Source organism: Numenius arquata, chromosome 1 (genome assembly GCF_964106895.1).
Source record: "Numenius arquata chromosome 1, bNumArq3.hap1.1, whole genome shotgun sequence".
In the NCBI taxonomy this organism is placed as follows: domain Eukaryota; kingdom Metazoa; phylum Chordata; class Aves; order Charadriiformes; family Scolopacidae; genus Numenius; species Numenius arquata.
In genome coordinates, this window is record NC_133576.1 from 8,388,432 (window position 1) to 8,414,245 (window position 25,814).

Here is a 25,814-nt window from a genome sequence, read left to right on the forward strand (position 1 = left end):
CCCTTGAAATATTTGAAAAGGGAAAGAGCCATAGAGGAGAAGTAATATGAACTGTGGAATACGTAGAACAACCTAGAATATTACTGTTCCTACAGTATCTCATGCAGACAACACAGTAGTATGTTTAAACATAAGGCAAACAGACACTGGAGGCCACTAAAAAGCTCATTTGTACATTTCCCTTTATGAAGTAAAAGTCCAATTTCATTTAAGTGCTATAAAAGTAATCCTAACATATAATATTGTTAAGAATTATATTTTTTAAAAAGCTTGTTTGATGCTTGTTTGTCTAACAATCTGTTTACAGAAATTTTTCTGCTGAAAGTAGATTTTTAAAAAAAATTTATTTCCAGAGAGACATTATTTACTACAAGTCTTACTACAGTTGATTGAGCTGGTGCTTTGACAGAATTGTAGTCTGTTACTTAGTATAGCAGCCGCTGTTTTTATAATCCTTAAAACTGTAGAATTCCCAAGGCAGATTCGTCAGGACGCTGTAAACAAATAATTTTCCAAGACGTATTGGCAATAAACAAAGTGATCTGTAGTCCTTTAGGATTTAAATTTCTCTGCCAAATTGGAATTTTGCAAGCTGTGGAATCTATTTCCAAATTAATACTCTGGAGCAGTATGGAAACTTGCCTCTGAGGAAGAGTCAAAATCTATCTCCAACCCAGACTCATCAGAATTTGGGAGAAAATTAGGGTAGGAGTTTAAATCTGAATGCTCCTGTATATTAGCAGAAGCATTTTTCATAGCTGAGCGCATGAAGCACGAAGATTCCCAGAGCCAGGTTTCAAGGTCTGCAGAAGAGTGAGGCATTTTAAGATGGCAGTATGAAGAATGAAACTCCACAGCAGATGGGACAGTTTGACATTTTCTTAGTGATGCATAATTGTCTTTCCTGTTAAAGAAAAAAGAAAAAGCTTATCAGTGATTCAATGACGTTTCTATTACTGTTCAGATGTCTGACAGGGAATCTTCATAGAAAAGGAAGAACACTAGAGGAAAACAGTTAATTCTACATGCACTTAATGAGTTAGGATACGGGACAACAGGAAAAGGATCTTGAAATGATCATATCTAAAAGAAGGGCACTCTGCCGTTATGTGTTGTCCTCAGAAGTACGTATAAAATAGTTACATTAAGTCAACAGTTACAGTAATTATCACTAACCTGGACAGCTGGAACAGAACTTTCTTACACTCTAAAAAGTACCTGAATCACCAGGTTAGTCTTTTCTAATCTGAGAAACGTGAAACTGATGTTGTCACCGAGAATACCCAATTTTTTCTTTAAAATTCTCTCTCTTCTCTCGCAGTGCTTTTGGGAAAAAACTCCAAAGCAACCTGCAATGTCCCCTCTCACAAACAAGAAAACCCAACTCACCATACACACAATTCAACACCAGTTTCCACACCTGAAGTTCAGGTGCACTAGAAGACCATCCACCAGGTTAAGTTTCCTAAAAGGATTTTCATACTGTAAACAGCACAAATTTTCATGAGATTTAAGTTTAATTCCAAAACAGAAGCTAGATCTGATGACATAAGGGAAAGAATGCAAAAAAAAAGATGGGGAGATTACTTTCTGCAAAAGTAGCCGTAGGTTCTTGGTGGATGCTGAAACAAAGTACAAGCCCACAAAGAGTCACCTGTAGAATACAATGCAGAAATCTACACACAGAGCCGTGAGACCTAGCTACCTGAAGGGGGAATCCACTTAAAGGAAGGCAACAGAAAACTTAGAAGTTTGACAGTTTTACAGAAGTAAAAACAGTTCAGTGGGAGCTGATCACCTTGAAGTTATCATAAAAGCATACAGCGAAAGCCGCATGACCACCATGTTCTGTTTTAGGGCCAAGAGCTTGCTCTTTCCACAAGAAGAGAAACAATGTTTCTGGTTAATCATGACTCAATGACCAAATAACCCCTCTGAAAAGTTAAATCTGAGACAGTCTTGTGATTTTGTGCCTTCCAAATGCCCATTTCAGAGGAAGAGTCTCATGATTGTTAAGGCTGGAATATAAGCAACATCAAAAAGCTGCTAAATAAAAGCAGGAAGATTACCATACCCAAAGTTATTGTGGAAAGGAGTCAGAAATACCGTTAAGAAAAGAAGGAAGAAAGGACACGGGATTACACGTGGTACCAAATAACTGAAGAGATGACAGTAGGCTGATACCAAATATATACCAAGAACTACATTTCTGCTCAGGGAGATGGCCTCGAAAGCCAACTAGTGTTATACAAGAAAAGGCTGTAACTGATTTCAGAAAGGGAGAAGAGAGGCTATTAGTATATTGGAATTATATGCTTCTGAATTCTGGATAAACCTGAGTTTGTAAAAAGAAAGTATTTTTACAACCTAATATTAAAGCCACCATTTAAGATTTCCAAAGGGGGAAGGAAACCCAAGCTTCAACCTCATTAAGTCTTCCATTAAGCCAGAACTTTTAACAGCAAGTTTGACTACTCTGTACTTACAAGGAATGGAGCATACGAATTGGATTTTTCACAATGCCAATCCAGAACCTGCCAAAGCTTCCTAAATCTCACACCAGCTTAGCAAGAGAAGCATCATGAACTTAGTTACAACCAGGTTAGAGGTTTCTCTTCCATGGAAATAGAGGTTCCTAAAAATTCTCCCAATGTGTCTTATATTAATTCTTCTCAACTATTTTACAAGACTGTCCTTCATATTCATCTCCTTTTTAACTCTTACAACCTTTCCTGTCCAGACTCCTAAGAATCTAGTCTATCTGCTACGTCTGATTTAGAACATCTTGAGCAATGTTTTCCCACTCTTTTCTTCTTGACTGCTCCAGCTACTGTGGAACAGAGATGAAATGAGACCTCTGTTCTCAGCCCAATGCTTGTTCTCTAATCCATCCCTCTCCCCAAAAAGCATAAGCCTACCAACAGGCAACACCTCTTAATCTACAATATGTAGCAGTCATTGATCAGTTATAAACAAGAAGCACCAGAAAATATACTTAAGAAACAATGCTAAAGATTAGAACCAGCAAGAACTGTTTTGTGTCAGCTTTGAGAAAATTATTAAATCCTGTTTTAAGAGAGAAACTTTGTAACACTTGAAGCTCTGACAAAAGAGAGATAATTTCTAAAAATGCATCATGTGCATGCAACAGCACTCCACTTTACCTGGATGTACAGAACAGCTTGCTTTTAGCCTGGGAATAAACCGTACCAGCAATCCGACAAAACTGTTCTTGCATCCATCGAACATCAGCAGGCATATCAGGAAACCAGTTTACTAACCTATAATCAAAACCAAAATGCACATTGTTTTGTAAGCAGTAGATTCAATCTGCATTGCATTCTTACATATGACATCCAACATCCAACAAAATAACACAGCTTTCATTCTCCCCAAATTGACTCCCCCCCCCGCAACGTCTGCAGGTCTTCCCAACCTCTCCAAATTTCCATTGCTTTCCATTGCTTTTCTACAAGCTAAGAAAAAGGGCAGCACAAGACCGCTGCATCTCTGATCTATGTTGAGCAGCTGACCAGTACATGCATTCCACACCTCGTGACCAACATTTAGGAAGTGTGCAAAAATCTTCTGTCTCTGAGATGTATTTCTGTATGGTAGGAACTTTCTGGTCAGTTTAAAGTTAGGTGGGAGAGGAAGGAAGAACACAAGAAAAGCCCAATGGAAGAACAAATAGAAGGCAGAAACAGAACAATGTCACAACTGTTGCTTTTTCCCTTTGATGCTCTTAAGAGTTAAGTCAGTTACACAGAAGAGGGGTGAGGGGCAAAAACCCACATTAAAATTCTGTTGAAACTTCATAGATTCATAGATAGATTCATAGATTGGTCCAGGCCGGAAGGGACCTCCAAAGGTCATCTAGTCCGACCTCCCCGCAGTCAGCTGGGACACCCCCAACTAGACCAGGTTGCCCAGGGCCTCGTCGAGCTTCACCTTGAATATCTCAAGGGAAGGGGCCTCAACCACCTCCCTGGGCAACCTGTTCCAGTGTTCCACCACCCTCATGGTAAAGAACTTTTTCCTAATATCCAATCTAAATCTCCCCTTCTCCAGCTTAAAACCATTGCCCCTCGTCCTGTCGCTGCAGGCCTTTGTAAACAGACCCTCCCCAGCCTTCCTGTAGGCCCCCCTCAGGTACTGGAAGGCCGCTATGAGGTCTCCCCGGAGCCTCCTCTTCTCCAAGCTAAACAACCCCAGCTCCCTCAGTCTGTCCTCATAGGAGAGGTGCTCCAGCCCCCTGATCATTTTGGTGGCCCTCCTCTGGACCCGCTCCATCAGGTCCATGTCCTTTCTATATTGAGGGCTCCAGACCTGCACACAGTACTCCAGGTGACGTCTCACCAGAGCAGAGTAAAGTGGCAGAATCACCTCTCTGGATCTGCTGGCAACACTTCTTTTGATGCAGCCCAGGATGCGATTGGCCTTTTGGGCTGCGAGAGCACACTGCCTGCTCATGTCCAGCTTCTCGTCCATCAGCACCCCCAAGTCCCTTTCCTCAGGGCTGCTTTCTAATACCTCATCCCCCAGTCTGTATTGATAGCGAGGATTGTTTCTTCCCAGGTGCAGAATCCTGCACTTGCTTTTGTTGAACCTCATGAGGTTCATCTGGGCCCACCTCTCCAGCCTGTCCAGGTCCCCCTGAATGACATCCCGTCCCTCCGGTGTATCGACAACACCACACAGCTTGGTGTCATCTGCAAACTTGCTGATGGTGCTCTCAATCCCTCTGTCTATGTCTTTGATAAAAATGTTAAACAGTACTGGTCCCAGGACGGACCCTTGAGGGACACCACTAGTCACTGCTCTCCATCTGGACTTAAAGCCATTGAGTACCACCCTCTGGGTGCGACCATTCAGCCAATTCCTTATCCACCGAACCGTCCACCCATCAAATCCGTATCCCTCCAATTTGGCAAGTAGAATGTTGTGAGGAACTGTGTCAAAGGCCTTACAGAAGTCCAGATAGATTACATCCATAGGTTGCCCCTTGTCTACTGACCTAGTCACTTTATCATAGAAGGCCACTAGGTTAGTCAGGCAGGACTTGCCCCTAGTAAAGCCATGTTGGCTGTCCTGAATCATCCCCCTGTCCTCCATGTGCCCAAGCATGGCGTCCAGAAGGATCTGCTCCATGATCTTCCCAGGCACAGAGGTGAGGCTGACAGGTCGGTAGTTCCCAGGGTCTTCCTTTCTTCCCTTTTTCAAAATGGGTGTGATGTTTCCTTTCTTCCAGTCTGCAGGGACTTCACCTGACTGCCATGACTTTTCAAATATCATGGAAAGTGGCTTTGCAACTTCATCAGCCAGTTCCTTCAGGACTCTGGGATGGATTTCATCAGGTCCCATGGACTTGTATATCTTTAGATTCCTTAGGTGATCATGTACCATGTCTTCAGTTATAGTGGGATGGACTTTGTCACCTGGATCCTCAACTTGTGGGCCATCAATACAAGAGCTAGGAGGAGAGGGGTTGCCAGTGAAGACTGAGGCAAAAAAATTATTGAGAACTTCCGCCTTCTCCTCCTCTGTTGATACAAGTTCCCCACTGCTGCTCATTAGGGGGGGTACATTTTCTTTAACCTTCCTTTTCTGGTTAATGTACTTGTAGAAGCCTTTCTTGTTTTTCTTTATGTCCCTTGCCAAGTCCAATTCTAGCTGTGCCTTGGCCTCCCTGACCTTATTCCTACACAGCCGGGCAACATCCCTATACTCTTCCCAGGTTGCCTGTCCCTTCTTCCATTTCCTGTGTAGCCCCATCTTACCCCTTAGTTTGACCAGCAGGTCCCGGCTCAACCATGGTGGTTTCTTGCCTTCCTTGCCCAATTTCCTACATGTTGGGATTGAGATCTTTTGTGCTCTATGGAGAGCATCCTTAAAGATCTGCCAGCTTTGTTCTGCTCCCTTGTCCCTAAGGGCAGTTTCCCATGGGGTCCTATTTACTAACTCCTTGAAGAGTTGGAAGTTCGCTTTCTTAAAATTTAGCGTCCTGATGGTGTTCCTCTTGGGCTTCAAACTTCTTAAGAGAGTGAACTGCACTAGAGCATGATCACTGCAGCCCAGACTGCCTTGCTTCTTCTTCATCCACCAAAGCACCACATTAAATGGCACAGAAACAAAGTATTTTACTGAGTTCTACATGGTTCCATTTATAAAATCAAGTATTTTCTAAAGATAGTAATGACATCTACTGTTCAAGGTCTGGAATTCTCTTAAGCAAGTACAAAGCTTAGTGTTCATGGTGCACTCATTTAGAATAATTTCTCCTTTACAAGAACTGAAAAACTTCTAAAATTAAGCCTTGTTTCAAGAGCACAGCTTTCAGTGCTCTTACCTAAACAAACCTGGTAAGAAAATCTATATGCTGAGTAAACACTGGATTTCACTCCTGACTTCAAAAAGAAGCTAAAGCACAAGAACTGTCTGGATAGAGTTCAAATAGCACTGCAGAACATAGTAATAAAGAATGTGCTCCTGGAAAACACAAGTAAGGGTGCTTCTTTCAAGCAATTACGAGACAGCTACTAGTAATAAATCGGTTAGAAATCATCTTAATATGTTTACCTAGCCTTAGACTATAGAGGCTTTAGAAGGATACATTATGTAGCTAGAAATAATGGTCTTTTGACAGTTACCACTTGAATTCTAGAGTACAAGCATGTCTACAACACTGAATAAGATCTCAATGAGTAAATTCCCAAAAGTGCAATAATTCTAGAAGTTCTTTACCGCAAAGCAACAGAGTAAGCAGACTCCACTGGTAGCGTATAAGGTAGCATCAGATAGGATATCACCCTCATTGGGAAGAGTTTCGAGAACTGAGCATAGAATCCATTCTGTTCCTTGCAAGCTTCCTGCAGTGCTTAAGAATAATTATTTTTGAAAAAGATATTAGACTATTTGAAAACAGTTTAAATAATTTGCTCAAAGTTTGGTAATCTTCGGTCATCGTTATCAAATGTTACTGAAATAAGGCTCAGATAAAATTCATCTCAAGGCACTCTTACTCTAAACCTTCTGTATGCTATTTTAAAATATTAGAAACACAGACTCATACCACAGGGACAAAAGGCATTACCTAGAACTTTTAAGCAATACATCTAAGAATTAATTTTTAGTAACAGGATGTAAAGCTCACCTCTCCAAAAATACTTAAGTGCTTTAGATAACATTCCAGTCTTGCTAGAGACTCTATAACTCTAAGGAGTTTGTTGAAATTCTAGAGTTCCGCATGTTCTAGTTGTTACATATAGTTGTATGAAATATCACACTTCAAATTTTGTTCTCCTAGGTCACTGGGATCACCAGTTTCAAATCTTAGAGATACCCATCAACATCCACAAAAAAATCTAGTCAAAAGTTATAGATTAAAGAAATACCAGAAGTGGTTTTGGTCTATTAACAGCTTATTAAAAAAAACAGAAAAACCAACAAATTAGAAATCTACATAAGTCTGTTTTAAAAATAAGATGGGGATAACCAGTGTTTGGATTTGAGGTTCAACTTTGGTGTGAAATATATGCTTACAAAATTACTGTGCACATGCAAAGTTTATCCAAAACCAAATGAGAACTCAATTCACATCTCCGCAGTGTTGAAAGTAGCTCCTTCCTCCTGCTTCCATCTTATGTCTGTGGCTAATTAAAATGTACATGTCCACATTTAATAAGTATTTAAAGAACTTTTTTGGGTTGAGCTAGTCTCTAATATCACAAGCAGTTATAAGATTAAATAAAAAGCATCTTATGCAAATTATAAGAGTAAGCAGGAGGGGAAAAATAAATCAAAGTTTGCCATTCAAAGTTAGAGGAAACTGTCTGAAGAACGTACCTTTACGAAGTCTAGGAGGTAGACTCTCAAATATGCTCTTCTCCAAAGGCCATGGATTTTGGTTCAACTGGTCATTAAGTACGTTCATTTTAAAAGCTTCCACTTTGTTATTTTCTGTCAATATTTTTTTCTTCATATGGTCAATGTGTTGTGCAGCCTCATGAGGATTTCTTTTTGGAAAGGACAAGTGGACATAAATTGAGTCATTCAGAATACCTGAAAGAGTCAAGAATTTCCACTTAGGCTTGATCCACGGGTTTTCAATCTGTGCATCCTATACAAAGGCCTATCCTGAGGGAACATTATCTACCCCATATCAAATACACTTGCTCTTATATCCCACAAACGTTTAATCACAGTGATGAACACTCTTTTGCAGGTTTTCTTTAAAATACATTCTAAAGAAAAGGAAAAAGTGAAATTAATTGAAACTGCACTGGAAACACACCATCATTTACCAAATTTGTTTTCCAGCAAGAAAGCAAATGATTTAAAGGAGGGAAGGAAAACTGATTTAATATTTATTTGAAATAAAACACTTAAAATACATCAGACATTTGGGACATGGCAGGTATCACATTAGTACTTTGAGGCATTGCTACAACAAGGTGGAGAAGGAAACCGAGTAGGAGACAATATTGTTTGAAGATATATCCAAAGTACAGATCTAAATCAACATTGGTTGCCTTGCAGAACTGGTGCCAATTAAGAAAGAGCACTGATAATTACCTTAGAAACAAGCACTAGATAATGAGCACAAAGTAAAAAGAAGGGTATTTATATGAAGTTTCCAGAAAAGCATCATGAAGTTATTTTTATATATATATATATAAAGACAGCCAAATTTGACTAGGATCCATACCTACGTACAACAGAATCTGTATCCTACTTACAATTACTCCTAAAAGACAAATGTCAAAAGAATATACAGTGAATTTCGCAGAAAAGTTATCTGAAGTGTTATAGGTTCGGGAGGTTGGAAATTAACTCCTGTAGTTGAAATAATAAGAAAGAACATGCATAATGAATGGGTTTGGAAAGGTTATAATTATCACTAGTTAAACTTGAAGCAAGACAGACCTGTGACAGAATAAAAACAAAGGTGATCACAGGATCAGTAGTGTAAAAAAAGGAGGACAATAGTGCAATATGCAGAGGACGTGGTGGACAGACACCGCAGAAGAGCCTCAAGGAATCTCAGATAGTGTGAGATGGAAACATGCACACAGGAAACTTGTGGGTGCAGTACAGCAACAGAACCCATCTCAGCAGAGAAAGCCACAAATTATAGGCTCTTTATATAGCTTGTGCTTTTAATCAGCTAGTAAAAGGTATGAAGTAGGACTCTCTCATTCAATATTTAGTATCACTAGATAATCAAACTCTTAAGCAGAACTGTGACGTTCTTTAACAGTGAAGAAAACTGTTCCAAGAAAACCTGAATATTTAATGTTTAGTTATAACAGAGAATAAGCAGTGAGCACATCAAGCTATGACTGCATTACAGTGCTGCAACTAGTACTATCTGTAATAGTGCAAAAATCCCATTTCAGTTTCCACTGCTCTCATCTGAGGCAGTACCAATTTGATTCTGCATCCAAAGATTACAAGGGCTAGGCATATTTAACACATGGTTAACTTCATGCTAATATCAAGTTACTGTCTTTGTTTGTCTCAAAGTGTGCAGAGCAATGCCATTTATAAATATAAAATATGTTACTAGAGTTTTCGGAGTAGCACAGAGGAACTTTCAATTCTTCCCGAACTTATTTGGATCCCAACAACTGCTACATTTCAAGTTGTCATCTTCTAAAGGTTTTCATGATACAGACTAAGGATCTGTCTGTGACTGAGTTTATATTGTTGTTAGCCAGCTCCCAGTTCCAGACTATAGGGCTTTACCTAGAAATTCACTTGGATGACAGCAGAGAGGATGTCCTGGTTTTGGTTGGGTTAGAGTTAGTTTTCTTACTAGCAGCTGGCATAGTGCTATGTTTTGGATTTAGGTTGAGAATAATGTTGATAACACACTAATATTTTAGTTGTTGTTAAGCAGTCATGGGCTTTTCAGCTTCTCATACTGGCCTGCCAACAAGAAGGCAAGGGGGCACTCAAGTAGCTGGGAAGGAACACAGTTGGGACAGCTGATCCCAACTGACCAAAGGGATATTCCATACCATATGAAGTCATGGCCAGCATATAAAGCTGGGAGAAGGAGAAGGAAGGGAGGGACGTTCAGACTTAGGGCATTTTGTCTTCCCAAGTAACCATTACGCATGATGGAGCCCTGCTTTCTTGGAGATGGCTGAACACCTGCCTCCTGATGGGAAGTGGTGAATCAATTCCTTGTTTTGCTTTGCTTGCCTGCACGGGTTTTACTTTACTTATTAAGCTGACTTTATCTCAATCCACAAGTTTTCTCACTTTTCTGATTCTCTCTCCCACCCCCCCAGCTGTGGGAGAGGAAGGGGGAGGGGGGACAGGGCCTGGTGAGCAAGTAGCTATGTGGTCCTACTCGCTGGCTGGGGTTAAACCATGACAGAGGAGATGAGAAACCTGTGTCTTCTTAGGAGTGGGAAACAGTAGCCTATTCCCATCCTTCATGATTAAAGCAAAAGAAACTAATAATATGATTTCCCTAGAATTGGAATTCTTTGGTAATTTCACTTAACAATACCTTAACATTCACTTCACACAAATTTGACAAAAACCCAGAAGTTCAATTTCTGTGTGGCTGCACAACCTACCTCAGGTGAATAGTTACTACAACTATGTGTTTCCTACAAGAACTAAACTTACCATGATCCCTTCAAAAACCTCAACAACCTGGCCCCTTCTTAGCTACACACAAACTCCTCACCCTTTTTTTTTTTCTAAACTCATTAAGATCACATTAGTAATTATCCACAAGTGTAACATACCATTCTCTTTCAAGAATTTAAGAGCATCTGAATATCCTTGCTCACAGATCTCTCCTAGTACCTGCAAGCACAGGGTAAATGAGTCAGACAAATAAAAGGATATTTGACTTAAGATCAACAGCTTGCAGTAGGAAAAGCCACTTCTACCCACCCTCCATTCTTCTAAGAAAAAAATGTACATTAACAATTGCTATAATTCAACAGATTCAGATTAATATGCCTACTGTGATGACGCAGACGTGATCATGCATACATGAACTTATCTTTCAGCTATTAGAGATGCACTGCATTATTCACCTAAAAGGACAGCATTCTAACAGTTTGCAAGAATTTCCTCCCGGTTTTTTTTTTCTTTGACTAGCCTTTCAGCAGATGTAAGCAACAATGAAACAGGGTGGCCTGGAGTATGTCAACTCCCCTCCTTCCCTCCCAGTGATTCCCGCTTCCCAAAACTATGAAAAGTCAGCTGTGCAATTCTCATGCTCAGACTCAGACTTAGTCTTCCACATGAAAACATCTTTCACCAGATGCAACACCAGCTCACCTACACAGTAGTCCTAGACAGAAAAAAATAAAAAAAAATTAAAGCCTACATAAGTAGAATTTAACATTTTTCTTCAAGTGGTCAAAAAGCCTTCAATTAAAAAAAAATATATCTATAGCAGTCAGGAACATTACTTGTCTTCTGTAGTATAACCCAAGACAGTTGGCAATTCCAGACATTTTCCTTAGCAGATCTGCAATTAACAGCGCTTAGAAAAGTTTAAAGGCAAATTGAAGTATTAATTGAAACGTGAAGTATTTCAATTTTTTGCAACATGAAGTATTAATTGAAAACTTTACAAAACCATGAAGCTTTAGAACTTCTAAGTTCTGAAGCACCTGGTTAGCAGGTAAACATGAAGGGACTACAAACTGACAGTTATTAATTTACCAATGTTGATTTTATAATAGACTCTTGTGCTAATTCCCAAATAAATACTGAAAGCCAATAGCAGGACATGCATTTTAAGTCTGAGAGAGACTAAAAATAAGGAGAATAAAGACAAACTATGAAAAAAATAAACAATAAGAGAAATGTTACCAGAAAAGTTTATATGACTAGATGAAATGCTAAGAATACAATAGCTTTCTGCAAAAACAAGGCTAGTAACTACATGAAGGCAGTGAGCTACCTTAGGTTCTGGTGGAAAGAGCGCTTGTGTTAAGCGATAAAGGTTGCCCAAACTGAGCTGAATGCTGGTGTTGGTCACATTCATTTCATGAAAGTTGGCAGAATTCCCCTTTGGACAGATATCACACTCCCCAGCAAAAGGCGAAACTGTGATGGTATTCTTAGATTCATAGTGAGGCAAGTTGTCACTGATTCCTCCATCCACATAGCGCTACAAAAATTAACAGAAATAAGAAGTCACAATGGCTGAAAATTTCTAACTAGCAGATTTCCCATGCAAGAATTAAATAGTACTTAAGACTGTAACAGAACAGTCTCTGCCTGTGCTCCCAGGCTAAACATTTTGAGTAACATGCTTTGTCCTCTAATGCCAGTTACAAAACATTCCTACCTATAGTTCCATAGATAGCCTAAGAGTACTCTATTTGGGATTTTTCTGTCTGTTTGACAAAGAGCAAGTCCATTTTAAAGATCATAATCCTACACAACACGCAGGGGAAAAGTAGCACAGCTGTCTCCTCTTCCTCAAAGGAGAGCACCAACCAAAGAGCTATCAGAGTATTCCTTTACAAAGAATACAAGTAAAGAACAGCTCTACACTTCAAAGCTCAAGTTCCATGATACTAAACCATTCAGTTAGAGTCATTTTAAGTTACTCTTATTCTTAGTGATTAGAATTCGATATAAAAGCGTCAAAAATATTTGGACATAAAGAAAGTGCAAGTAAAAGCAGACAATGCTTCAGGAACCTTGCCAACAGTCAGGGGTATCTATTCTGCTTTGAGTGCAAGTTTAGAAGCTGTTCCACATTATGCTTTGTCTCCTTCATGTTGAGTTGCCCATTTCTGTAGTTCTATTTCATCACCACCTCAGACATTTTAAGATCCAAGAACTGAGGAGTTCTGTATCGGGGTAACTGATCTATAGTGCAGCAGCTGCTATGGCTAAAGACAGCTCCTCCACTCGCTCACAACAGCTATCTTTCCAGCGGCGCCAATTGTAGCTAGTTTATTCTAACAGTAGCAAAAGACCACCAGCTTTGCTGGTTTAGTGGCTGCATTTTCCTTCTCCCCAACTAGGCAACAAACATAACCTGTAGGTCCTTGTAAATTGTAAACGTAATAGAGTGATTTGAGCAGGAGAAATCTGGATTAACAATTTCATTTGCCTTGATACTCACTCCCTGACCATTCTGAGAAACAAGTTACGAAGAGGACAGATCAGAGCAATTTACCCAACATACTCTTCTAGAGCAGCCTGTTCCTACCTGTCAGCTTTCTTGGACACTCTTTAGACCCAGCAGCATGCAGCTACTGACCAAATTCCTACAGGTGTGTAACAAAATCACTAAAGTACATGGGCAATCACTAAATCCTTTGTGGAAGTACCAAGTACAATACGACAGGTTTGGCAAAGAAGCAGCCATAGCAGGCAGCCTTCTCTTGAAATTATTGAAAGGTGGAAGTACGCATCTGAGTCACTGTTCTACAGAGGTAAATGGTTTTAATTATTTGGAGTTTCTGCCTATTTGTTCCCCCTAATAATTTTTTTTATCTAAAACCATTGCTGTGTTTGAAAGGGGTATAAAAAAAACCCAACAAAACCCAGCATATCCAAAAGCTTCACAACTGGCAGTTAGATATACCTATTGAAAGTTATCCTTAAGTCTTTGTTTTAAAGTATACATGCATAAAGCACCACGACAGTAAGCAGCAAGATTCTACAAAGTTTACATACTTGACATTCTACTGTGTTTAAGCCCTACAGGAGTAATGTCAAACATATGCAGCTTTGGTATGCTTACCAAATTACATCAAAAACGCGTTAAAATCGTATCGAAATAATCACAAAGATCAAAAGGATACAATGATTCCTTCCTTCCCCTTCCCTCAGAACAGGCCCAAATAAAGCATCACTTGTATGTTTTTGTACTCTGAACTAAGCCTTTTAAAATAACATTGTTGTCTGGTGACAAGAACTGAATAGCCAGATTAGCCTGGATCCACCTAAACCTTGGATTCAGTCCAACGTCCTGTTTTCATAACACCTTTAATCTGGAAGAGTTTAAGGAGACACACAAGGTTTAGAAGTACAGATAAAGAAAAAATCCCTATAGAGTTCTAATCACTTTTGCTTAAATTTCAGCATGAAGAAAGAAACACATTTCATGCCTATCCTTAACCTTTTAGCACTTCCAAATTGCCTTGAGAACAGTTTGTAATCAACCACTGTTAAAGATGTTTTGAGTTTTCTTTCAGTATTCTTTCCCTTTTCTCGTGTAAGGAGCACCAAAATCAGAAGGAAAGCAAATGTAAGTTAATACAACACTATAACAAAAAGCCATGAATGTCACTGCCTTGATTTTGAAATGCATGTTTGCTTCCAGACCTGTTAATCAAAACATTTCCAAGTTATACTAATTTTTCTGCAGTTCTTGCCCCTTTAACAGGGGATTTTAGAAAATGCAGTATAGCCGTGAACTATTAAGAGGTTTTGTAACCAACAATTCCTGTGAAGTAATAGAACAGACTAATAAACTGACACTTTACCTTTAGAAAGCAACCTTTCTTACACTGAATACAAATGACAGAAGACATTAAAAAGCTCTGATTATATCTAACTGCACATGGAACTTTAATCCAGTTTTAAGGCAGATCTACCTACAGCAAGAACACAAAGATACACAATAAACTATCTTACAAAATTTTTTTTAAACAAACAAGTATAAGTGACCCTTCCTATAAATTTGTGCAGGTGAATAAGCGTCACCTTCTTCAACAAATATTTATCCTTAAGTTAAATACTTGCTAGCTTAGAAAACCCTGTTTTAATTACTGCATCAGCAAGCAAGAAATCTTAAAGAGCGCGCACACCTGTGTGTGTTTTGCAGTGTGGAGAAGAAATATATGTAACAGATCTTCCACATATTTAGTGTTTCCTTGCTTTTTTGAAAAGTTGTAACATGCAGCTAGAGTACTAGAAGCTATGATGAAGGTATTTATTTTACAGTAGAATAACCAAAAAAAACATACACATTGTCTCCTAATATTTTCAGAATAGCTAGAACATTTTTTAGTTCTTAACAATAGAGACTTACCACACCTCTAAATGACGGTGGAATTAGGCCACAATAAATAGGGACAAATGAACTACAGATTAAAGCCTGTAGGAAAATGAGACCATATAAATTAAATGGTAACTGTTCTATTATTGAATTCTATTCTATTATCATTTATCTCTTTAGACGTTAGCAAAAACAACCAAGCAAGCAACCAAAAAAATCCCCAGCAATTATACTGAAATAAAAAGAAGGGGAAAAAAGGTATTATCAAGCATTATTTTAAACAGGATGAGGATATTCCACATTTTTTAGAATGTAACCACACTCCATCTAAAAAAACAGCAAGACTGACTGAAAGCCCATTTCTAGAAAAACTAATTAGCAAGGAAAAGTTTATGATCATTCATTCAAGGTATACATTTTCTGGGCAACCAAAGCACCTAACTAGGGACACAAATATGAGCATTCTGGGATCAGCTTTGTAACTGATATTAAAAATTTTAAAAAGCTATTTTTGACTGTTTCTTGATCATGGCTTTTATAAGAATGACCTTAAAAAAAATTCGTATTCACAAAGGATAAATTATCCTTTTCAAGATTGATCCTTCACACCTACTGACTAAAACAGTTCACAGATACACTGACTGGGAAAACTAGTAAGTGAATTTAGTATAATGAAGCCTGAATTAATCTTTAAAATACTGCCAAAGCCACAACATCCTAAAATGTTTAAAATGGAAATCCAATGGATGATGTTAAATGGACTTAAGGTTACAGAAACTTTTAACAGTTGGCAGAAATAAACATACCTGGACAACTTCTTCTTTAGAGTTAAAATTAGATATCAATGCGTTTTTGCCATCTGACACTCTGGTTAGTGAAATACACAGTCTGCCCGATGACAACTGGTGAGTATTTTCTGGAAGATTTCTCATCAGTCCATCTCTTATTATCTTTATCACATTAAAGGAAGGATGAAGAGGACCAAGATTTCGCTTCCTAGCTTCTTTGGCTAATGCCAGAACATCTGCACAAGCTTGAGCTGAAAATGAAATGCATTTTATTTAAGAACAGAAGGTATGTCAAAACCCAACAAACACACTTCCAGTAATAAATCATGTCTAGAGCTCCAACTTTTCTCTTTGATTGCTAGCATGAAAATTCAAGAGCTTTTTAACAGATAAAATAACTGTGCACTAGAGTTTAACAGAGTTCAGGAGTTTTACGAGGGAAAAAATAGTCAGTTTAGACTTTCAAACAGAACTGTTTTGAACTCCCCACCCACTAAGTTACTTATACGTTATTTATACGTAGGCTGTAGGTGTAAAATACCCATATAACATGCTTCCATTAGTAATCATTCATTCTAGAAACATGTTCTTTAAGAAAAAATAAAGATGAATGATCTTCTGCAAGCACGTATTCATGGACATATTCCATATGCAACAGTCATAAAAACTACAGCGTATGATGCACAGTTGTAAGGTCCACAGCTTCAGCTCCTGCTGAAGAAGGAGAGCACCTGAGTTCACTACCGCTAGTAACACTTGTTGGACATTAACCAAATTTAATGTTTCAGGGCACTATTTACATACAAACACAGTAAGGGGAACATTAAATGTGAACTTATGGTAAGGAGCGTCAGAAGGGAAGGTTTTTAAGCAGTGGGTAAGAAACGTGGAAGAGATCTGTTAACACCTCTCACACAGGTCTCCACATAAATAGATGCATTTTTACCAATATGTAACAGACATATAATAATTTTTTTCTCCAATTAAATCAGCATTTGGGAACTAGATCAAAACACTACAGAAGACAGGATTTGTTCTTTGGAACACCAAGATCACTTTAACAACCTCACACAGTAAGCTCATAGTAAGAACAGCAGCTCATCCAACTGCAATGTTTTGTTTGTATTTTTAATGTCATGTTTCTCCAGGGCATACTTTGAGGAAACTGCCCGATAAGCTTGTCAACTTGGTAGAGGAAAGGGGGTGGGGAGGAAGGTCAAAGTAACAGGTTATTGACCTAAGTGATATGCTACAAGGCCATCTAAAAATGTTTCCAGAACTTGCATATTTTAACTTAAATAGAAGCTTTCTAGAATAGATAGGATTCAACGTATCAAGTTAAAGCGAGCACTGCATGGGAAACAACTTTACTTAAGCCTTTGAGTTCAAATTAATTTACAAAAATATTATCTATTACAATATTATTTTTCCCTCTCAAATAGCAATGTCTAAACCTTTCTCGTTCTTAGCACAGTAAACCAAGAGTCTATGTTTAAAAGACTAAGTCTAAAAAAATCTGAGGTATCAGACATAGCCCATTTTTGCCACTACAATTTTTTTCACTCCACCCTTGCAGAGCAAAGCCTTGGGCCATGCATCCAGTGATACCAGTAGCATAACCCCCCCCTCCACCCCAGAGGATAGCAAACGTTTTAGACACACTTCACTGTTAAGCAAATATATGCTTATGTTAGTAAAACACATTTTACATGCAATTACAAAAGATGCACAAGACACATTCTAGCAAGTGTAAGAAGTTATTTCCAAAAGCAGTTATGTAGACAGTTTTACCAGTTCTATTTTTTATGCACTCAGATATAAATCACCACCTGCCTTTTTTTTTTTTTTAAATAAACTAACTTAGCAAAGTTCAATTTTCTAAACTTTCTAAAGAGAGAAATCAGGCATGTTGCAGGAGTTTGAGATACTAAACTACTAGAACTCTGTCCAGGAACAGTAGTCTTAGTTGACGCATTAATTTCCCTTTGCAAAATAAGTACCTTTTTGAAAACTTATGTACCAAGCAAGTAAATTGCTTATTCTAAAAACACAGACCAAGAGCACTGGGTACATGGACACACAAGGGAATAAATACACACGCTTTCACTTCTCTGCCAGATCTTGACCCTGTTTTTCTAGGTAGCACACTGTGAAATTGAAGCTCAGGCTATTTGCACTACAGTCCTGTTTCTGCAGAAAAAAAATAATAAAGTAAACCAGTGCCCTCTAGAACATTGTAGCTCTGATTATATACCTCTCACTGTAAAAAACGTCAGGCAAGTATCAGCTCACTTTACATACTCCATTAAAGGCATGCCAATCTGATGAGCTCTAACAGTTTAGATTTGAGCTTCTCTCATTTCAACTGTCAGAAAATAACTACCCATCAAAATGGAATTTGATTTCACACTTAACTCCAATAGAACAATCTCTTTATTTGAGGTAGTCTATAGGAGGGGGGGAAAAAAATCAAGTTTACTTATTTATTGTAACCTATGTTAAATATGAGAAGAGCTCCTAAGCAGAAAAAGAGAGTATGCTGTGAATATCCAAGAGTATGTGATATTAAAACACTGAAAAATTAAAAAGCTGTTCATTATTAATTCAACAGACTTCAAAGTATTCCAACTTTTTTTCCTTCTCCCTTTCTTTCTCCACGGGGCAAAAATGCAGCTACCTCTTAGGCTGATATATTCCAAAATGGGATCTTCTCCTCCCATGACAACAGAAATGGACAGAGGGCTAGAGCTCAAGTCAGACTGGGATTTTAGGCAGAACTTGGTACATCTATTTTTTGAAATATAAGAGAGCTAAAGAAATTAATGTTCCTATTAAATGTGAACTGTTTCTAGATATATTTCTATATTCTCAGTTATATAATCATATTCCTATTTTTAATGGTTAAATAGCTATTAATTCATTTCCCACAGAGTAAAACTCAACATTTTATTTACAGCCCCTGCAAAACCTCTTCTCTTTAGTGCCCCACTAGAATGGGAAGCCACATTGCCACTGAAACACCAGATGCCCTAGACATCCATGGGAAAGATCTAACAAGAGGAGTGGACCTTAACAGTTCCAGTTTGGAATAGCCTGGAATGCACTTCATCCTCAAAAGAAGAGTCACCTCTAAGATTCTCCCTCCATCCTCCCCCAAATACAATGAAGGAAGCTTCTTCCTCAGTATGTAAAAGTACACTTTTCTCCATTCAATGGCTAAAGTTTACATTGATTCAAACTTGACATTCTACAGACTCTGAGTTTGCCTATCCAACAGGCAACACAAAGCACAAAGAAACCCCTTAATTTAAAACATTCAGCTACAAACATGTAAAAGATGAAAGATGCACATCAATTTCAGTCAAAACCCTGTTCATATATATACATACACACTCAGAGTTTGTACGCTGACAAGTGTACTAATGCAGGGCTGGGTTCAGTCAAGTCTTGAACATCTCCAAGGATGAAGGTCCCACAGCCTCTCCGGGCACCTGTTCCAGTGTTTTACCACCCTTGTGGTCTTTTCCTTATACCTAATCAGAATTTGCCATGTTCAAGCTTGTGTCTGCTGCTTCTCATCTTTCCACTACCCATCTCTGAGAAGAGTCTGGCTCTGTTTTCCCACAGTGAAGTCCAACTGTGAAAACACATGGGACTTATAACCACAACTGCAGAAATAACAAATACTATGTATTAAAGTATATCAGTGTAAGGGAGCTGTACAAATACAAACAAATGAAGTATATCAAATTGTTATACCACACAGTGTTTCTTTAGAGCTTATTTACAATCCTCTGCTTTCACACAAACTCATAAAAAAACTAACAGCTAAAAAGATACAGAATTAACACGGGAATAGCTTTTTTGTTTGAGGAAGTTACAACGATTCACAGATTTAAGAATGTGGCTGATTTTGAACTGTCTTACAACACACCCAAGTGGTTTTTTTGTTTGGTTGGTTGGTTGATTTGGTGTTTTGGGGGGGTTTTTGGTTTTTTATAAGTTTGCAGGAAAAAATACACTTGCCTGTGAAATATAATAACTTGGGCAGTGACCACACACATACTAGCTATTCTCTTAGAGAAAAGCAGAAATCTTAGTTGGCATATGAGAAGGGAAAGACAAGGGAATAATTTGAAGTCTGCAAGTCTCAACTATGAAAACGCCACAAATTTTAAAATATGTCATTAACATACTTTCAGGTAAAAAATATAAATTTTTTTGTGCTTGAAAGCACTTCAAATATTTAAAGCAGCTTCCTTAAATCACTTACAATTACTTAAGACTTAAAATCAGATACATTCTAAAAATAAATAGCTATTGTGCATAGATATGATTTGTTTTAAAAGCTCATATTAGGTTCATAATAACTCAAGTGTGTTATGTTAGGACATCACAGCAAAATTAAATTAAAAGTTTAAGTAGCACAAGTTTACTGCTAAAGCTTTGAAGAAATTAAGCCCATGTGACAGAGAGCAGTGGCTAAGCAGCAGGGACAAGCCTTTCACAGCATTATTCTCTTGCATGTACAGGGAACTTCTGTTCGATTTAGCCAGTGAATTGTTCCCTCAGAAATTTAAAGCAAAACCCAAACCCTCTCCAAATTCAAAATAAGCCCTCATTGTTTTCCTCCTCCATCTGTAAGTAGAATGAAAGGTGAACTTACAAAACCTTTTTGTTCTAAACCCAGTAAGGGTACCGTTAACAAAAACAATCAGTGTTAAGTCATGAACTAGACAAGCTTTTATTCAGTGGATTAGTTTGGTTTAAATGGAAAACCACTTTCAGATTTCCAGATACTTCATATGCTTTTTTAACTGCATTCCAGTCACTATCCTAAACACCTTGATATTTTACTTGTGTCAAGCTTGTTTTAATGTCTAGCATGTCTGATTCACTAGATAAATGTATATTTGGGTTCTCATGAGCCTTAAATATGTAAAAGCACGGTATACTTCTCCTGTTGCTAGAAAATAAGTGCTTATTTCATTTGAGAGACTATATTTAGCTGCAAACTAACATCTTTTATCCAGTATAAATAGAAAAAAACAAGATTAATTCTATTACTTAAATCACAATTAAAATCAGTGATTTTAATCAATCTACTGTTTCTAATCATATACCTAAGTGACCTATGCAATACACACTGTGCACAGATTAAAGAGGAAAAGCATGTTAAAGCTAACCTAAGCCCTGACCTTAACTCTCTTAGCCTTACCTCAAGAAAGGAAAGCCTTTAGAGGAAGTCAGTTAAAGCTAACTGAAACTTCATGTGCAAAGGAAAACTATAGAAGAGATGCACTATTTCCCCATAAATATTTTGTTTCCAACCTCCTTTTAAGGGTGTTGGGATTTAGCTACCGCCCGTTCTCCCATCAGTGTTCAATTCCTCTGCTTCACACAAAGGTAAGAGCACTCATCATCAACCCGGTATTTGCAATTCTGAAGCCAGGAGGTATATGAACTCACGGAATCACGGAATTCTTGGAGTTGGAAGGGACCTCTAGAGATCATCTAGTCCAACTCCTCTGCTGAAGCAGGATTGCCTAGAGCACATTACTCAGGACTGCATCAAGGCGGGTCTTGAAAATCTCCAGAGAATGGGACTCCACACCCTCCCTGGGCAGCCTGTTCCAGTGCTCTGTCACCCTTCATAAAGAAGTTTCTCCTCATATTTGAATGGAACTTCCTATGTTCCAGCTTGTGCCCGTTGCCCCTTGTCCTAGCACTGGGAACCACTGAAAAGAGTCCAGCTCCATCATCTTTCAACCCACCCTTTAGGCACTTGTACTCCTTAAGACAGATACACGTCTGTCCCTGTACCTGGGGTAGTAAACTCCGATCACTTGACTATGTTAAGTGTTGAAATCAGATGAGACATCGGCAAGACCACTTCTTGAGCCCAGGAGGTTGCCAAATACGCATCCAAGGTGAAGACATGCTACCTTTACCACCTGCCTCTTCCCCCACCCTCAAGGAAACACACCATGTTTATGTATTTTACTGGGAGGTAAGGGGATGTGTAGGGGATGAGACATAAAGGAATCAGAACCACAGAATCACTGAATGATACGGGGTTGGAAGGGACCTCTGGAGATCAGCTAGTCCAGGAAGAGAAATAAAGACAGCCCCGCACCTACAGGGCCATGTAACCCGCTCGGCTTTAATTTCATAAAAGGGGTCATGTTCCTCTCTGGGGGCAGAAAACGAGCAAGAAGAAAAAACCAAGAGGCAGCCCCGCAGGGAAGGGCAGCCCAGCTGACCCCGGGGCCGTTCCCGCCAGCCCGCAGAGCCGGCAGAGGCAGCCTGAGGCGCTCCCCGGGGCCGGAGCCGAGCCGCGCCGCAGCCGCCCTCAACCGCCGCAACGGCGGCCGGCCCGACCCGCCGCACCTGCCCCTTCCCGCAGCCCCGCTCCGCGCCACGGGGCACGCACAGCGACTCGCCTCGCCTCAGCCCGCCGCCCCAGCCATCCCTCAGTCCCGCTCCCCCTCGGCCCGCCGCCCCAGCCACCCCTCAGTCCCGCTCCCCCTCGGCCCGCCGCCCCAGCCACCCCTCAGTCCCGCTCCCCCTCGGCCCGCCGCCCCAGCCACCCCTCAGCCGTGCCCCTCCTCGGCCCGCCGCCCCAGCCACCCCTCAGCCGTGCCCCTCCTCGGCCCGCCGCCCCAGCCACCCCTCAGCCGTGCCCCTCCTCGGCCCGCCGCCCCAGCCACCCCTCAGCCCAGGCTCTCCTCAGCGCCCCCCCGCCATCAGGCCGCCAGATGCCCCGCCGCCGGGGCCGAAGAACGGAGCCGCTGACCCAGAGAGCCGCCTCCGACAAGGACGGCGCCGGCCAGCGCCCCTGCGGAGGCGCCGTAGATGTGCCGGGCGTCGCGGATGACGTGCGGGGCGCGCTCCTGCAGGCAGGTGGCGGCCCCGATGTGGTAGACGCCCAAGAAGCCGCAGCCGGCGAACGAGACGCTCCAGCCGCGCTCGCGGTCCAGCATCATCACCAGCGGGGGCGCGCGGGCGGGCCGTCAGCCACGAGACACCTCCGGGCCAGCCGCTCCCCCTCGACTGGGGCGCGAGCGGCGGAGCCCTCCCGCGCCTTACATGGCGGCCGCGCCCCAGGCCCCAGCGGCAACCAATCCCGCGCTCCTCCTCGCCCCGCCCCGGTGGCCCAAGGTGCCCCAGCCAACCCAAGGGGCGAATGCAAATGAGGCCACGCCCTCCTTCTCGCCCCCACCCGCTCTCGTCACAGGGAGGGCGCGCGCCGGACGATGCGTGAGCAGCCCCCTGCGTGGATTTGGAGGGGAGCCGCGCCCCTCGGCCTCCTCAGCCCCTCTCGCCCAGGGCGGCCTCCGCCGGCTCCCCGGCACCCAGATCTCCACCTCGCCGGGGAGGCTGCCTCCTCCCTGCTCCCCTCTAGGGAATCGGTGCCGCGGGGCTGGTTCCGCACAGCCCACCCGCGGCCGTACGCCGCGCAGTAGGGCCCAGGCTGGGTTAGGCGAGGCTCGGGCAGCCGAGCGGTGGTAACGCCGAAACGCGGCCTTGAGTCTTCGGTAAGAGAGGAAGGCAACGCTGGGATCTGCCCCGGCTTCCAGTCACGGGGTGGTGGCGGGGGGGATACGGCGCGGCTCCCACAGTCCATACAGGGGCAAGTTTAGCAATTAGCCTGATTATCCAAGGCTGGAAGGAATTTATCTTGCTAGCACGTACAGTCGTTTGTACTTCACGACCCGCTGTAAAAGCAAGCACTGTTTAATAATCCTGTAATAAATCTTAAGAAAATGGTAATACTAGACTTACAAAGGGAAGATTATAGAATAATCTGCTTTTTTTCCTGAGTATCTCAAACCATTAACTTACACAATTCTGTGTTCATGTTCTACCAACGTTTTACAGAGAGAAGTACAAGCAAAGCAGCTAAACACCATTTGAAGTCTAGAACAGTGTCATCTAACAGAGCTTCGATAGCAGCCAGCTGACCCGTCCATCAAAACCAGGTGTCAGGAGCTGATGGGCTTTTGGAGGTCTCACAATGGCATTTTTGAGCACCTGAAGACCTCCAGAAAATCTGAAGGACACGGACAGAGTGATTGGCACCAACTGATTAATATGATCACTTGCGATTGTCTTTACAGGGCTGCTTAATGCAGTGCCGCATCACAGCGTCTGACTTAGCTGCAAGCAGGCCCATAGGTTTGTTAGCCCAGCACTGTGCGAGATCTACTTGCTACGTAATACGCCCCTATAACGAAGGTGCCGTGTTGGTGTCACCCAGCCCCAACTCTTGTCTGCATCAGCGTAGTGATACCATCATGCTTTCAGCTCTGCGGACTGTTTTCCTCACTGCTTGCTCAGGTATTTCTGACAAATGCTGCACTGCAGACCGGAGATGTGCCCTAAACGTTTCTCCGCTCAAGTCCTCTGGAAGATTTAAATGCACATCCAGGCACGGTTTAGCTCGCTGGAAAAGGTACTGGTTCCCTCTAAAAGTTTTAAGAGGAACTGGTATTTTTATGTGACTCCTCTCCATGACCACAAATCCCAGAGGTTCCATTAGGCTTCTGCTGTAATGCTGGTGGAGATTGAATGGCTCAGAAGGGGATTCACAACAATTACCTTGCCCAGCAGGGAGTTTCCCAGAGCTGGACTATGAAAAAAAAAACCAGAAAAAACCAAACACAAACAAACAGAGAACAGCATGTCTGAAATCCTCTAGGATTTAATTGCCTCACTCAGGGCTGCAGAAAACCTCCTTAGCTGATCACATGCACCATCATACTCTAACAATGGGATTTAAAAACATCTCAAAAGAGTCTGAGAGGAGCTCATACTTTCCTAGGAGAAACCTAGGAGAGGTTGTGTTGTGGTTTGTTTTTTTTTTTTATTTATAGAAAGTGCACTGACAGTAAGAGCAGGATTCAAGCTCTTTTTCAATCTTGAGTGGGTTTGAAGCCATACTGAGCAATCACTAGATAGTTCTACCAGGGAGATTTTGAACAAGCTTCAGACAAAACGCTATGATGAGAGACTGGGGATTCTGCCTTTAAGTGAGCACCACAAGCCCTGGCCATACTTCCCATTTTCCCACCTCTAACTTAGCTCTCTAGCCACCTCTGTCTTACTGGGCCATGCATCTTCATCTATTCATCGTCTCACCATTTCGGTGAGCAGAGCAGAGAGTGTCCTAATCCCAATCCCATCTGTCATTTAGGCATTTCCCTTCATTTAGGGAAGAGGAAAGTGTGAGACTGAACCCTTTTCAGTTCACAGAGAAGGAAGGAGCTGAAACGGAGATGAAACCACATCCCACGCTTCCTAGAAGAGACCTATTTCATTAAAAAGGTGACTGTGACCACTACCTTTTTCCACTCTCTTCTAAAGGAAAGAGCCTGCTCTGTAATTTTGTATTCTCTCCGTGTGTGCTGTCATGGTATTTATTCAGATCTTAAGTACAGAAGAGTGTAGTTTCTTAATCCACGCTTTTGGAAAAGAGACGCTGAGGTGTTCAGAGAGGGACATTTCTGAAGATCTGCAGAAATTTGTCAGGGAGAGCCAGTTAAATGGCAGAGGAGGAGGGGATTTTTCAGAGCATTATCCCATCAATAGGTTTTTCAGGGCTAATCTCAATTTTACCGGTAGAGATCAGCTCCATTTAAAAATAATTTTTATCCCTAAACTGTCACCTCATTTCTTTAATATTTAGGAGTCTTATTTCTACTGTAAAATGATACATGGCTAGTCCGTAACCACCCACTCTTGTACTTTATCCTTTTACATAAGTATGTCCTTTATGTCGCTGACAGTGTTCGGAGTGATAAGCCTTATTCCCTGCTGGCCCTCATTCTGTGTTACTCGGGGAGCTGAGCTCCTCTAACTTCCTTTTCTGTGAAAGGGGTTACAAATGCTCCCCGACCAGTACAGCAATCAGTGCTTCAGAGGGGGTTTCACTACAGCCTTACACAGTCTTTGCTAAATCACTGATTCTGATTGCTTCTAACCATATTATGACCAGCTGATAAATCCAGGTCCTTCCCCAT

The 25,814-nt window shown here is 41.0% G+C and overlaps 1 protein-coding gene across 1 annotated transcript; it reads right to left on the reverse strand.

Moving 5' to 3' along the window:
* Nucleotides 1-334: 334 nt before the first annotated feature.
* Nucleotides 335-22,775, reverse strand: LOC141463968 (1-acylglycerol-3-phosphate O-acyltransferase Pnpla3-like). The gene is made up of 9 exons (XM_074146678.1): nucleotides 22,589-22,775; nucleotides 15,811-16,043; nucleotides 15,038-15,103; nucleotides 11,942-12,151; nucleotides 10,767-10,827; nucleotides 7,846-8,061; nucleotides 6,745-6,877; nucleotides 3,165-3,281; nucleotides 335-904 (listed from the first exon to the last, which is right to left on the reverse strand). Exons 1-9 carry the CDS (start codon nucleotides 22,773-22,775, stop codon nucleotides 613-615), a joined length of 1,515 nt encoding a protein of 504 aa, XP_074002779.1. The 3' UTR covers nucleotides 335-612.
* Between the last annotated feature and the right edge of the window lie 3,039 nt (nucleotides 22,776-25,814).